This window comes from Mustela nivalis (assembly GCF_964662115.1).
Source record: "Mustela nivalis genome assembly, chromosome: X".
NCBI lineage: Eukaryota > Metazoa > Chordata > Mammalia > Carnivora > Mustelidae > Mustela > Mustela nivalis.
The window spans coordinates 102381872-102396690 of NC_139040.1; the positions used below are offsets into that span (position 1 = coordinate 102381872).

A 14819-nucleotide genomic window follows, 5' to 3' on the forward strand; every position below is an offset into this window, starting at 1 on the left:
TGTCTATTGATGTAAGTAGGGTGTTAAAGTCCCCAGCTATTATTGTATTATTATCGGTTAGCTCCTTGATGTTTGTTATTAACTACTTTACGTATTTGGGTGCTCCCACGTTGGGTACATAAATATTTGCAATTGTTTTATCTTCTTGTTGGATTGTCCCTTTCTTATTATGTAGTGCCCTTCTTTGTCTCTTGCTACAGTCTTTATTTTAAAGTCCAGTTTGTCCAATGTAGGTATTGCTAATCTGACTTTCTTTTAACATCCATTTACATGTAAATATTTCTCTATCCCTTCACTTTCAATCTACAGGTGTCAATAAGTCTAAAATTAGTCTTTTGTACACAACATATAGCTGGGTCTTATTTTTTTCATCCATTCTGAGACCCTACATCTTTTGATTGGAGGCTTTAGTCCACTTACATTCAAAATAATTATTGATATGTATTACCATTTTGTTACTTGTTTTGTGGTTGTTTCTGGATATTTTTGTCTGACCCCTTCTCTTTCTCTGTTTCATGTTTTGCTTATTTTTTTAGCAATATATTTGGATTTATTTCTCTTTATTTCTTGCATGTTTATTAGTGGTTTTTCATATATGGTTACCATTAAGTTTGTATATAACCTCTTCTGCAATATAGCAGTCTATATTAAGTTGATGGTCATTTAAGTTTAAACCCGTTCTTTTCTCCTATCTTCTCTATGTTTCAGATATATATTAATATATTTTATATCTTTTTTTGGTGAGTTGGTTGACTTATTTTACAGAAATGTTCATTTTTACTGCTTTTGTGTTTTTTTTAAAGATTTTATTTATTTATTTGAGAGAGAAACAATGAGAGAGAGCATTAGCGAGGAGAAGGTCAGAGGGAGAAGCAGACTCCCCATGGTGCTGGGAGCCCGATGCAGGACTCGATCCCGGGACTCCAGGATCATGACCTGAGCTGAAGGCAGTCGTCCAACAAACTGAGCCACCCAGGCACCCCTGCTTTTGTGTTTCTTGCATTTGTACTGTCACTTTTGGTCTCTCCTTTCCACTCAGAGAGTCCCTTTTAATATTTCTTGCAGAGCTAGTTTAGTGGTCACAAACTCCCTTAGTTTTTGTTTGCCTGGGGCAATGCTTATCTCTCCTATTCTGAATGACAGCCTTGCTAGATAGAGTATTCTTGGCTTCAGATTTTTCCCAGTCAGCCCATTGAATATATCATGCCACTCCCTTCTGGCTTGCCAAGTTTCTGTTGAGGAATCCCTAGTTAGCCTTATGGGTTTTCTCTTGTAAGTCAATGACTTCTTTTGTCTTGTTGCTTGTAAGATTTTTTTCTTTATCACTATATTTAGCAAATTTAATTAGAGTATGTCTTGGTGTTGGCCTGCTTTTGTTGATTTTGTTGGGGTTTCTCTGTACCTCCAGGATTGGGATGTCTGTTTCCTTCTTGAGAATAGGAAAGTTTTCAGCTATTATTTCTTCAAATATATTTTCTGCCCCCTTTTCTCTCTTCTTCTTCTTCTGGGATTCCCATAACACCAATATTTTACACTTGATAGGGTCACTGAATTCCCTAAGTTTATTCTCATTTTGCCTAATTCTTCTCTCTTTTGTTCAGCTTCATTGTTTTCCATCTCATTGTCTTCAAGGTCATTAATTCAGTCTTCTGCTTCTTCCAGCCTGGTAGTCATTCCATCAAGTATGTTTCTAATCCCATTTATTGCAGTCTTCACCTCTGATTCTTTTAAATTCTTTTATCTCTGTGGTTAAGGGTCTCCCTGATGTCTTCTATTCTTCTCTCAAGTACAGTGAGTGTCCTTATGATCATTGCTCTACATTCTCCATCAGGCATATTACTTATCTCTGTTTCACTTAGATCTTTAAGTCTCTGCCTGCTTCTTCTATTAGAAAAGCCAATTATTTCTCCTACTCCTGAAATTAACAGCCTTATGAAGAAAAGGTCACATAGTTCCCAGGACCTGGCTCTTCAGGGAGTGCCTCTGATGTATGCTGCATGTGTGCTGCCATTATGTCCTGGCCACTTTATCCTTCAGGCTAGTCATCTGCAGAGGCTTTCCTTGCATGCTGCAGGAAATGTTTGATCCTGGCCTGAATGTGGCAAGTTTTAACTAGGTATGCTTTGGTCTACTTGTGAAGAGACCTGTCACCACCTCCACTGGAGCTGAGGTTTTGCAAAACTATCTGGTCAGGAGAAATGGTATTGACAGGGGTTTCTGCTGGGTTTCAGGAGGTAAGATCTGCTGGGCTGGAACTGATGCAAGTATGACTGAGAAGGGAAGTCTCACTGGAGTGCAGGGCAGGAGGCTTAGTATGAGCAAGTGAGATAGCCAGCATCATTGCTATGCCACTTCCCACTGGTGGCTCTGTGTTTATGGTGAGGGGCAGGGGAGAAAAATGGCACCAGCAAGCTCCTTTGTTCCTGGAGAGGTATCTCTGTGAATGTTGCTTCTCAGTGACACACTGAGAACAAATGATCTCCCCAGTGTGTGCCCCAGTTGTTCTTGAGCTCACTGTTTCCATACCAGATGCCCTCAAGTTGTTTGTCTGCCTTCACTGCTAGAGCAGCATGGTGCTTTCCAGATGGTATCACAGAAAGCCCACTAGCCTTTAAAACTGCAGGGTTAGAGTCCCACTTAATTCAAGAACTCATAAAATTCTGCCCCTCTCATTTTCTGAGCCAATGGCTATGAGGAAACAATCTTCTTTTGTGTTCCCCTGTGTGTTCCCTGCTCTCTTGCCCTTCTCTTGCTCCCCGCTGCAGCACCTGGGATCTACTTCTCCCCTAAACCACATCACCACACTTCCTACCTTCTTCAACATGGCATCTTCTCTCCCTTTAGTTGTATAGTTCTATCAGTCTTCAGGTCAATCTCTGGGGTATTTAGGATGATTTGATAGTTATCTGGTTGTGTCCATGTAACAAGGTGAGTCTAGGGTACTCCTATTCTGCTATCATATTCCTGTTTCTCTGTACCATGTCTAATTTTTTAAGACCATAGGATGCAAGGGACTCAAAAATTCTGATCTGGAAATTAATAAAACTTGAACTACTTGAATTTTTCATTTGCATTCCAGCTATAGGATTCCTCCTGTTATCTTTCATTGCCACCCCTACTAACGTAGGTACACATCTCTGGCCAGCTATGGAGTAGATTCCATATAGAAAGAAGTAATGATATAAAAACACAGTAATATATTTCAAAATACATGAACCTATTGCATAAATAATTACAAGCAACAATGCTATTTTAAAGGTACTGAAGGATGGTTAAATGGAATAGTAACATGGCTTACAGATGTTCCAGTGCATAAGGATACTACAAATAGAGGCAAAAGAAGTAATATAAATTCACCAGTACTCTCCTCAAACTTTCAATGAACACTGCTTTTCCATTTCTTGAACACTCATCATTTAATCTCTACAGAGGAACACAGACATTGTAATGACAAATATTTTTCTTATATTTTCTGTCAACCATTTATGGAAATTTTTACCTGTGTATTATTTTAATACTAAATGACTTAACTATGCAGACTAAAAATTCATAGTATATCTTGAGATTATACTAACAGTATTCTGAGAAATAAACTTATTGGTTTCATCCCTTTGTACTTCCATGGATTAATGTATTTGTCTAGGTGAGAAATCACAAAATGAGACCATGGACCAGAAGAAATAAGTATCACCTGAAAATCCTTATAAATGCAAATTAACATCATAAACTCTGTGGATAAGGGCCAGCAATCTGTTTAAAATGTTATCACAAAGATTTGGATAGATGATAAAGCTTGAGAATGAATGCCTTAGATTATCAATTTAATGGCCCATGAAAAGCTTATTTTTTATTATTTATATATTTCACAGTATTATGTATATAGTGGAAACTAAGTAAATATATTATAAAAAGATAATAATACCAAAATCAATCTGTATACCTATCTACCCATCTACTTATGTATCTATCCAGGCCATAATAACATGTTTATATTAGTACATCCATGCTCTTACTTGAGAAATTCAAGAACTGATGAATGTTGAAAATGAAGTTGAGTCACCCTTTCAGTATTATCCTTAGGTGAGGACTGACTTGAATGAATTCCAGGTGGCATTTTTCCACTCAAGTGGAGCATCACATCGTATATGGTCTTATTATATTTAGAAAAGTCACTCTGTCTGGAAAATTTTTTGGATGATGAGGGTGATGAGTAGAATTGTATTTTAAACACTTCCCTATGAGGAAACAATTTTAAAATTAAAAAAAAAACTCAACATGTTATGTTATGAAAAAAATGTTCAATGACTAAATAAAGTTCAATTTAAAATCAAATAAGAAATTACAAAATTCACCTTATATAGCTACAATTTGTTGTAACAATTAGATGTTTTGATAACTCTGGAGCTTTTCATTACCTTGTTTTATTTTAAACACACGTCATTATCTAATGCTGCAATTGTCAGGTCTGGAAGATTGGACTGTGATTACAAAATGCAAGTGCTTTGGAGAAACAGTAAAGTGCTCTGGACCCATTACCTGGTTGAGAAGTTATCCAAACTCTCACTGAACTCAAATTTTATACCATTTAAATTGGAGATAATAATGCCTATAGTAGTTTTAAAAATCGATGCCAAACATACATCACACATGTTTAGACAAAAACAAATTTATACATGTTTTCTCAGTTTTTTATTTTAATAATTAGAAGGGCACATCCTGCACACTGGCCTCATAAGTGGACATTCACATTTTAAAGATAAGTCTAGAGAGCTAGTCCTCATATATATTTCTCTGTTCTTTAAATAAGACAGTACAATCTCTATTTCTGATACTTCCCACACTGAGTTATAATGCGTGTTAATTTTTAAATGGAGTTTAAAAAAATCCAACCATTTCTTGTCTATAGTTTATCAATTATCTAATACTATACTATACTGTCTATTTATTTGCTAGCAATCAGAGTAAAAATGTATAACTAACTTAGACTGATAAATTAAAAAGTGTCCAAGGAGCCATTCTGAATGGCAGTTCTCCAGTTCGGTAGCTAGTAGGTCTATATTGCATATCACAGGACAAATTACATTGACTTAGGTAAGGGACTGACTACCATTGCTCAAATATGGCTCTGCCTCTTACTGTGTGACTTTATGGAAGCTACTTGACTCATCTGTTTCTCAAGTTCCTCATTAGTAATGTACATAATAGAGTAGTATATCCTGAAGGTACCAACAAAGCAAACAGATATTATATGGAAAAGAATTAACACTGAAAATATTTCCATAAAAAATTATGAAAAGGGGAGATAATCTAAAAAGAATTAAGACATAACTAGGGGCACTGGTTGGGTGTCTGCCTTCAGCTCGTGTCATGATCTCAGGGTCCTGGGATCAAGCCCTGCATCAGACTCCCTGTTCAGTGAAGAGCCTGCTTCTCCCTCTCCCTCTGCCTCCTGCTTTTCCTACTTGTGCTCTCTATCTGTCAAATGAATAAATAAAATCTTTTAAAAAAGAAAAAGAATTAAGACATAACTAGATAATAACTTAAAAAAGGAGAAAAAGCAACAAGTTAAATACAAATAAAAAAAAATAAACAATATAAACAGACACATAGGGTCCCCACATATTATAGTTTTTTTGTTTGTTTGTTTTTAAACTTTTTAAAGATTTTATTTATTTATTTATTTGTCAGAGAGGAAGAGAGGGAGAGACAGCACACAAGCAGGCAGAGAGGCAGGCAGAGGCGGAGGGAGAAGCAGGCTCCCCGCCGAGCAAGGAACCCGATTCGGAACTCGATCCCAGGACCCGGGAATCATGACTCAAGCCGAAGGCAGCGGCTTTTAAAGTAATTGTATGTACTACAATTAAGATTGAGAATTTTGTCACTGAACTATAAATTATATAAAAATATGACTAAATAGAGGGGCCCCTGGGTGGCTCAGGTGGTTAAGCACCCAATCCTTGATTTTGGCTTGGGTCATGATCTCAAGGTCACGAAATCGAGCCCTGCATTGGGTTCTGCGCTCAGTGCGCAGTCTGCTTGAGACTCTCCCTCCCTCTACCTCTGCCCCTCTGCCTCCCTCTGTCTCTGCCTCTCCCCCTACCTCCATGGGCTCTCTCCCTCTCAATAAATAAAATCTTTTAAAGTATATGTATATAACTGAATGGAAAATATGGAAATAAATCCAGTAAGTAAAATTAAGAGACCAATAGATGAAGTTAACAGCAGACTAAATTAAGTGAAAAAATAATTAATGCAGTGGAATGTAGGCCGTAGGACTGTATCTACACTGTAACAGAGAGGGACAGAAGGATGAAAAATATAGAAGAGTGAGTGAAGGAGAAGAGCCTAAAAGAATGCCTATCAGGATATCAGCTGAGAACTTTCCAAAACTGACAACAAAAAAATCAAACCATACATGAAAGAATCACAATGAATCCCAGTAAGAACAGCTATAAAGAACAGACTCTTTTTGATACAACATTTCCAGATGACCAAGAACATGTGAAAATTTTCTTAATAGCATGAGCAGTAAGATGTCAGTTCAAACTACACCCATCAGAAAGAGGTAATATTGAAGAGAATGACAATATTAACTGTTTCTTAGAGTGCAGAGCAACTGGAACTTTCATATATGACCTGCAGGAGTGGAAATTGGTACAGCCACCTTAGAAAATTATTTAGAAGTAACCTCTAAAGGTGATCATATTCCTATCTTACGATGTGGCAATTTTACTCCTAACATATATGCCTTTCAAAAATATGAACCAAAAGACATATATTAAAATTTCCATAATAGCATTACTCATAATAGAAAAATACAGAAGCTAGTGAAATGTCTATGAACAGAATGATTAAATAACAGAATATTCATACAATGGCCTCATGTGCAGCATTACTGATAATTAACTCTGAAATGCTAAAATGAATCACATTAACATAATGACCAAAAATATCCAGATGCTACAAAAAAATGCAAACTATATGATTCTTCCTACATCAAGTTCAAAAACAGAAAAAACTAATCTTTGCTGTTAGAATTCAGAATAATGGTGACCTCTCTAGGAGATGGAAAGGTAATTAGAAAGAGCAGTATTCAGAGATGTTAGCAATAGCTATTTCCTGGTCTAAGTGTTAGCTACACACATGTTCACAAAGTTATAATTCTCTCTATATGTTACATGGTGACAAATACGATAAAAATTCAAAGAAACCTTAAGCTCTAGAGTTTACAATTTATGCTTACATAATAAAACTTTTCTTAAAAGTACCAAAAAAAGTACTTTTTTTTACCATAAAAGTCACTCTAGTAATCTCCTTTCAATTACAGAGATCTGGTAGATTGTGCGGGTCGTTAATAGGACTCTGGTGTGCTGTCAAAGTGACATCTGCACAGGGGTTTGCTCTAGGAGTAAAATGAGCGGTTGTTGCACTTGCTTTGTGAACCTTTCTCTATATGTGTTTTATTTCATGATTTAAAAAGTCAAATGGCCATGGTCGCCAAACTGTGGAAAGAACCAAGATACCCTTCAACGGACGAATGGATAAGGAAGATGTGGTCCATATACACTATGGAGTATTATGCCTCCATCAGAAAGGATGAATACCCAACTTTTGTAGCAACATGGACAGGACTGGAAGAGATTATGCTGAGTGAAATAAGTCAAGCAGAGAGAGTCAATTATCATATGGTTTCACGTATTTGTGGAGCATAACAAATGCATGGAGGACAAGGGAAGTTAGAGAGGAGAAGGGAGTTGAGGGAAATTGGAAGGGGACGTGAACCATGAGAGACTATGGACTCTGAAAAACAACCTGAGGGTTTTGAAGGGGTGGGGGGTGGGAGGTTGGGGGGTACCAGGTGGTGGACATTGGAGAGGTCACGGATTGCATGGAGTACTGGGTGTGGTGCAAAAACAATGAATACTGTTATGCTGAAAATAAATTTAAAAATTTTTTAAAAATCTAAAAAAAAAAAATCAAAAGGAGGGGCTCCTGGGTAGCTCAGTATGTCAAGTGTCTGCCTTCAGCTCAGGTTATGATCCCAGGGTCCTTAGATTGAGTCCCACATTGGGCTTCCTGTTTGCAGGGAGCCTGCTTCTCCCTCTCCTTCCCACTCATGTTCTCTTGCTATATCTCTCTCTCTTTCAAATAAATAAATTAAATCTTTTACATAAATAGATAAATAATAAAAAATTAAAAGTCATGAGGAAACAGCTTGGGTCTTCAAAGTTCCTCTAGCACATGAACACTGACTGAAATTAGCTAGTTAAAATTATTGTTCAGAGGATGATTAAAGGAAAAGGTGACATTATTAGTAAATAACTGAATTGCCCATTGAGAACACAAATTATGATGTATAAACTATAGTCTTTTCTTTAATAACTATATGAATGCATATCCCACAAATGTGGACTTCCTGTATCTTAAAAGCTTAATAATTGTTGATAATATTCCTTTTCCTCTTATTTATATATTAAGATATTAAATGATTTTAAGTTTCTAATTCAATTATGAGAGTCCTCCTACTTGGGGAATTAAAGATATGCACAAGCAAAAGTCTCAGTGTACTTATGTCAGATCTATCTTTCTAGGTAACAAAACCACTTACCACTATCACCAGCCAGCAAGTAGTAAAATGGTTAAAGAAGGAAACTATCTTGAAAAGAATTGTAAAATGATTCATTATTCTTACAGCAATGTGGAGCAATGAAAAGTACTCAAGGAAGCCAATTCTAATCAGTTATTTAACCACTTCTATTTTAACAGGAATGTCTAAAGACACATTTTTGTGACTGTGTTAGACATGGCTAGCTGCTCAGAAATGGAGAAACTTTATGTTTATATTATTAAATTTACCAGCAATCTTGCCAGCAGCTCAAAGTGGCAAAGATAAAACATATCCCCCCAACACACACATTATAGAAAACATCAGAACTTCCTATCAAACTGGGGGGAAATCCTGTGCAAGGGAAGGAGAAATATTGTTAATGAAATATCATTTGGTATGTGTTTAGAAAAGATGGGTTTTATATTTATCTTCCACTGTCAAACAGAAGAGCTGGTAAATATAATGAATGATATCAGAAATGCACAACACTACTAACATAATCCTAGTTAAATTTAATATTAACAGCTAATATTTATTGAATGCTTACTAGGTCCTATGCTCTGTTCTAATAAAGATATTACTTCTTTTAAGTATCATAGCAACCCTATAAGATAGGCATTATAATTACCTCCTTTTTACAAGTGAGGAAACAGAGGCACTGAGTAACTATTTTATTTTACATGCTCTCATTATAAATGGTAGAACATTCCATTAATTAATCCTGTGAGATTCTATATACTCACCCTACATGCAAACTTCTGGGATAAAATGTAGCTTTGAAACAATTTGAAACCTGTCCCCTAAGCTTCCTGACTGGTATTCCCAGATGTGCTCTTGGTGTGTGGCAGCTGGAAGGAGGTACATGTTGGAGTGGAAGTTTGGACTAGCAATGGTAAGTACTGCAATCACTTCTGCCAGATGCAGTGGAATTGCCACTAGGATTTAAATGTTTCTGTGATCAGCTCTTTAGAGATCTACCCAGTAGTGTTTGGAAAAAATGTTAGTTCCCACAATTAATCCAACTTGAAGTGAGTGGACTATAATATTAAGTAATTTCCTCTAATGATTTCTGAAACATAAATTGTGTTCTTTTATATTTTTCAATAGCTATTTCCACCTTTTGGTGATTTGGGGAAGGGATAAAAATAAATAATATTTAGGGGACTCTAAGAGTTGAAAACAGACTACTAATCAATAAAGGTAATCTCCTCAAATAACTGGTTCCTGCTATTCCACCTGAATATCTTTCAAATCAACAAATGGAATGGGCCATATTGCCTGTCTGCTGCAAACTGGTGTTTGTAAAGGGTGAAATTACCTAGGATAATACACCAATAAAGCAGCATTTCTGACAACCTGTATCTTCAGATTCAAGAAAGGTGATGCATAAATATGTCAAAAAATGTTCAATAATGTTAAAAGGAAAACAAAAAGTTTTTGATATCCACACCATAATTCACAATGATTTCTGGTCTTCCAGGACTAGTGTAATGGATGACTCTCCAGTGGGGACCTATTGTATATAGGGCCAGGCAATTCCACTTTCCCTATTAACATGACTGACTTCACTAGAATTCATGGCTTGCCCAGGAATTTGAGCTTCACCTGATCTGAAATCCTAGACTGACTTAGCCTATAAACATTAGGATTACATAGCTCTCCTCAGTTCTAGACTACTGTATTCTTAATCTTATTGAACTGATATATATATAACCATAGGTACTTATATTACCCAGTCTAAAAACAAAGGCAAAAATGCCAAATGGTGAAGCTCACGTCTTTCGAGTGTTAAAGTTTCCCAAATCTTAATTTGATCCTGTAATAATTAGCAAGTGGCATAATTCTTAAAAGGACTATCTCTGGGGTAGAATGCTGGGATTCAAATCCTTACTCTGCTATTTATCAGTTGAGTGACCTTCTCTCTGCCTCAGTTTCTCATCAATAAAATGGGGATAATAATAATAGTACCTATCTCACAAGGTCATTATAAAGAATAACTGAATTAATATCCACAAAGCACATATAATTATGCTTTGTTCATAGTAAGAGTCCAATATATATGAACGATTATCGTTAATAAAATAACATCACAAAATTATTTTTAAAGGAATAAGGTAAGAGACATAATGCCAAGCAACTTCAGTGGGGCATGGATTACTAGACCACAATAATGAAAGCAATAACAGAAATGATAGTCATTAATCTGGGATCAGTAGAAGAGTAAAACTATAGAAAACTATGAGAAGGAAGATCAACTTTCTCTTCAAGATGATAAAATGAACATGCCTGCTTATCTTCTCTCCCACTCAAAATATTGCTGAAATGTCAGAAAGACTAGAGACCTGTAACAACACTAAAGTTGGGAAAAGAACCATTAGTATACTAACTCTGAAGAAAATCTATAAAACAAAGAATGGATGGAATTATATTGAGGAATAAATTAAAATGATGGACTGTACACCAGTAGGCTGCAGGGGAAAAGGACATCATTTTTCTGAAAGGAACATTAGAGAGTCACCAAGATTACACCTGGCAGATACAGAGGAAGGAAGTGACCTTCAGTACAGTAATCATGATGATTAATTCAAGTACTATATCTGGAAGAGATATTTGAGAAGGCATGCATCCAAAACACAAAAACAGGATGCCATTATGAAAGAAACAAATGGAAGGAAGGATGGATGAATAACACCGAGTTCCTAAAAAACAAAACGAAAAACACCAATTTAAAAATTTTATAGAAAGGTGTGCCGGGTGGTTCAGTCATTAAACGTCTGCCTTTGACTCAGGTCATGATCCCAGCGTCCTGGGATCAAGCCCCACATCAGGCTCCCTGCTCAGTGGGAAGCCTGCTTCTCCCACTCCCACTCCCCCTGTTTGTGTTCCCTTTCTTGTTCTCTCTCTGTCAAATAAATAAATAAAATCTTTTAAAGAATAAAAAATAAATTTAAAAAAATTATAGAAGACTAAAAGAGCAAACGAAGAAGATCTATATACATAAGAAGCACCTAAAAGGCTCAGTCGGTTAAGTGTCCAACTCTTGGTTTCAGCTCAGGTCATGTTCTCAGAGTCATTGAACTGAGCCCCACATTGAGCTCCAAGCTCAACAGGGAATCTACTTGAGATTCCCTCATTCTCTCTCCCTCTACTCCTCTCCCTGCTTGTGCTCACATGCGTGCACTCTCTCTCAAATAAATAAATAAATAAATAAATGTTTAAAGAGAAGATCTGTATATGTGTACATATAAGAAAGCAAATACAGAAAAATATGAAAATCATAGGACAAAATTGAAAGTGGTATAAAAGATGCACCATCATTCTAATGATGATGAAGAAACAAAGAATAGAGAAAAACAAAAAAGAGAGGGCAGGAAAGAGGAGGGAGGGGAGAACAGTCAAAAGATGCATTTTCTAAGTGAAAGGGCCTAATGAATAGCAAGTAGATTGAATGATATAAAATATTACCACACTCAGATTTTATTTCAGAAATTGCAGATTAGCAAAGAAATGGGAACCATGAAATAATTCTGAAAGAGTGAACAAAATATGAAATCAGACTTATGAGAAAGACTGACTGAGTCCTGATGATGGGGTAATATAGGAAGCATTGAGTTTGGGGGTTTACCATGAAAGTATCCTCTTAGCTTGAGAGTCCATGTTTCAAAGATTCCAAATATAGAATTAGAAGTGAATAACATTGTTACTTGAACAGCTTTTATTTACTTAGAGATATTTGGTTTGGGGTAGCTTTCTTCCTAGGACTAGAGAAAGGTCCCCATATTCCTCTAGAACTGTACCCACCTATCAAAATAGCAAGGTACAGCAATGTAACTCATTAGTAAGGTTATAATATAGAAAACGTACTAGAAAATCACCCAAAAATAAAATAGATTTTTAAAACCTTATATTATCTGATCCAGTGATCCTACTCTGAAATATTTCCTATGTAACATCTAGAAATGTCTACTACTACTTACAAACAGATACATTGAATCCTGGCATCATTTACATTAGGAAAATACAGAACAAAATAATAGAAGTAAATACCCCCAAATTAATGAGAATGTACAAGTATACAAAGATGCATAAATCCAATAACAAACAACAAATTAGCAATCATTATAGTAAAACTACACAGAAAATAAAAATTAAGATCACAAGCTCTATAAAAAACAACAAAAATGAAAATACTTAATAGCAAAATTTCTAGGATGCATCCAACATGAAATAAAGACATAAGTGTATAGACCTGAAAACAATTAAGCATACAAGTTTAAAGAAGTGAATAAAAGAAAAAAAAATGAACATTAAATTGTTTAGAAAACATAGAAATTGATAAATTGATTTCAAAATTTATTCATCACAGGAGACATAAAAGTTATGTACAATAAAATTAAATAAAGTTATAAATGAGAAAGAGACTATGAACATATCAATAATACTAGTAGTCACTACTGTCAGATAATGAATTTTAAATGTATGATCAATGATCTCCCCTAAAAGGAAAATAAATCATTAAAATTTACTCAAAATACATACGGTTTTTAGTAGAACAAATAGCAAATCAGAAAACTGAAAAGTTAACAGAATAACTTCTCTAAAAAATTCCCTAGAGTCAGATGATTTTATGATCAAGCCTGTAAATTTTCAGTATATCTGCTGTATTCATTTTTCTCAGCATAGGTGAAGATTAAATATTCATTCTATGAAGCAGATATTATCCCATTAATTTAAAAAACTAAAAAAAAGATAACTTATAGGAAAACTATAGATTTAGCATAACCTAACTCACTCCCGAATATAAATGCTGAGTAATAAAGAGTACATGAAAGAGGGAAGTAAATATACTGTCTACCTGACCATACTCTAGATGGAGGGCTGATAGTTCCTTTATATATACATGTGGAATTTCCAAAGTTTTCAGATTTAAAATGGCTTTTCTCACCCATAGTTTACCTGTTGTCATTTGACAGATGAGGAAAGCAAGGTTCAGAGATTTTCAGTACTGACCTCAAGTCATACGATGTTTAGAAGAAATTTTAAAAAGTATACCTATACCAGGGGAGTATCTGTGGTTCAGTCTTGGTTTCCACTCAGATCATGATCTCAGGGTCCTCAGGTCACGACCCCTGTGGAGCCGGGCCTGGAGCTTCAAGTGGTGCCCCGAGTGTGGCTCCATGCTCAGGGCAGTCTGTTGGAGATCCTCTCCCTCTGCCCCTCCTCCCATGTGCGCTTGCGCACGCACGTAAATTCTCCCTTTCTCAAATAAATAAATAAATCTTTATTTTAAAAAATATATAACTATACCAAAGTATTTATAGTTATGTCCTTATGCTTTTCTTAGTCACCTCCTCCTAATTTACCAGTGTAGAATAAATCATTTAACATTATGTTTCAGCTAAAACCACCCCAATGAGTAGACTACATTTTATTACATGATATAAAGCAAGTTTTAGAGAAACACATAGCTATTACCTTCTTATTGTTTCTGGAATAGAAAGAGAATGGGGTCCTTCAGGCCAGCCGAAGAGACTGAACCAGGTCTGAGCAGCATTTACAACCTTCTCAAAGAAGACATATGCCTTTGTTCCTTCTTCCGGAGAAAACCATTGCTCATTTTTCTCCTCCTCTTCCATAGCTCTATAATTGTATTTCTTTGACGTTTTACTTTTGCCTGACTTCAAATTTTCATGTATTATTTCAATTCCTAAAATTCATATTTGTTTGTAAAAAAGGGTTACATCACCATAGAGTAAAATATTCTGTTGGCTATTGCTATTTGTATGTAGACAAATAAAGCAAATTTTACAAATTATGTTATGCTCACAAAGAAATTCTGAGTCAATTTACTGTATCTTGAAAATAAGAAAATAGATTTATTTTCAGATACCTAACAGAAATACTTTAAAAATTGTTGAATTTCAATTTAAAAAATCATCAAATTTTTTTCTTGCCATAATGGTATGTGAAAGCACTCCCCAAAATTGAATGTTTCATTTCTAACTACACATGTAGAATATTTTGACCATTCTTCAGTTCTACTTAATAGACAGAATTAAACCTTAGAAGGGAGACTTAATATTGGTTTAAAATACTGGTTTCATATTCAAAATGACTTTTTATCCAAGTGAAACACTTTAATAAAACAAAGCATCTCAAAGCAGAGAAATTTTCGAGGATATAAAATGATTTTTATATATTTTTTCACAAA

At 35.3% G+C, this 14819-nt stretch overlaps 1 protein-coding gene across 1 annotated transcript in view; it reads right to left on the reverse strand.

Moving 5' to 3' along the window:
* Nucleotides 1-14819, reverse strand: part of CFAP47 (cilia and flagella associated protein 47) — a 525406-nt gene that overhangs the window by 344266 nt on the left and 166321 nt on the right. Inside the window, exons 29-30 of the mRNA XM_082717915.1 lie at nucleotides 14084-14315; nucleotides 4014-4235 (exon numbers count right to left, since the gene is read on the reverse strand). Coding sequence (XP_082574041.1) covers nucleotides 4014-4235; nucleotides 14084-14315 — 454 coding nt within the window. The remainder of the gene's footprint in view (nucleotides 1-4013; nucleotides 4236-14083; nucleotides 14316-14819) is intronic.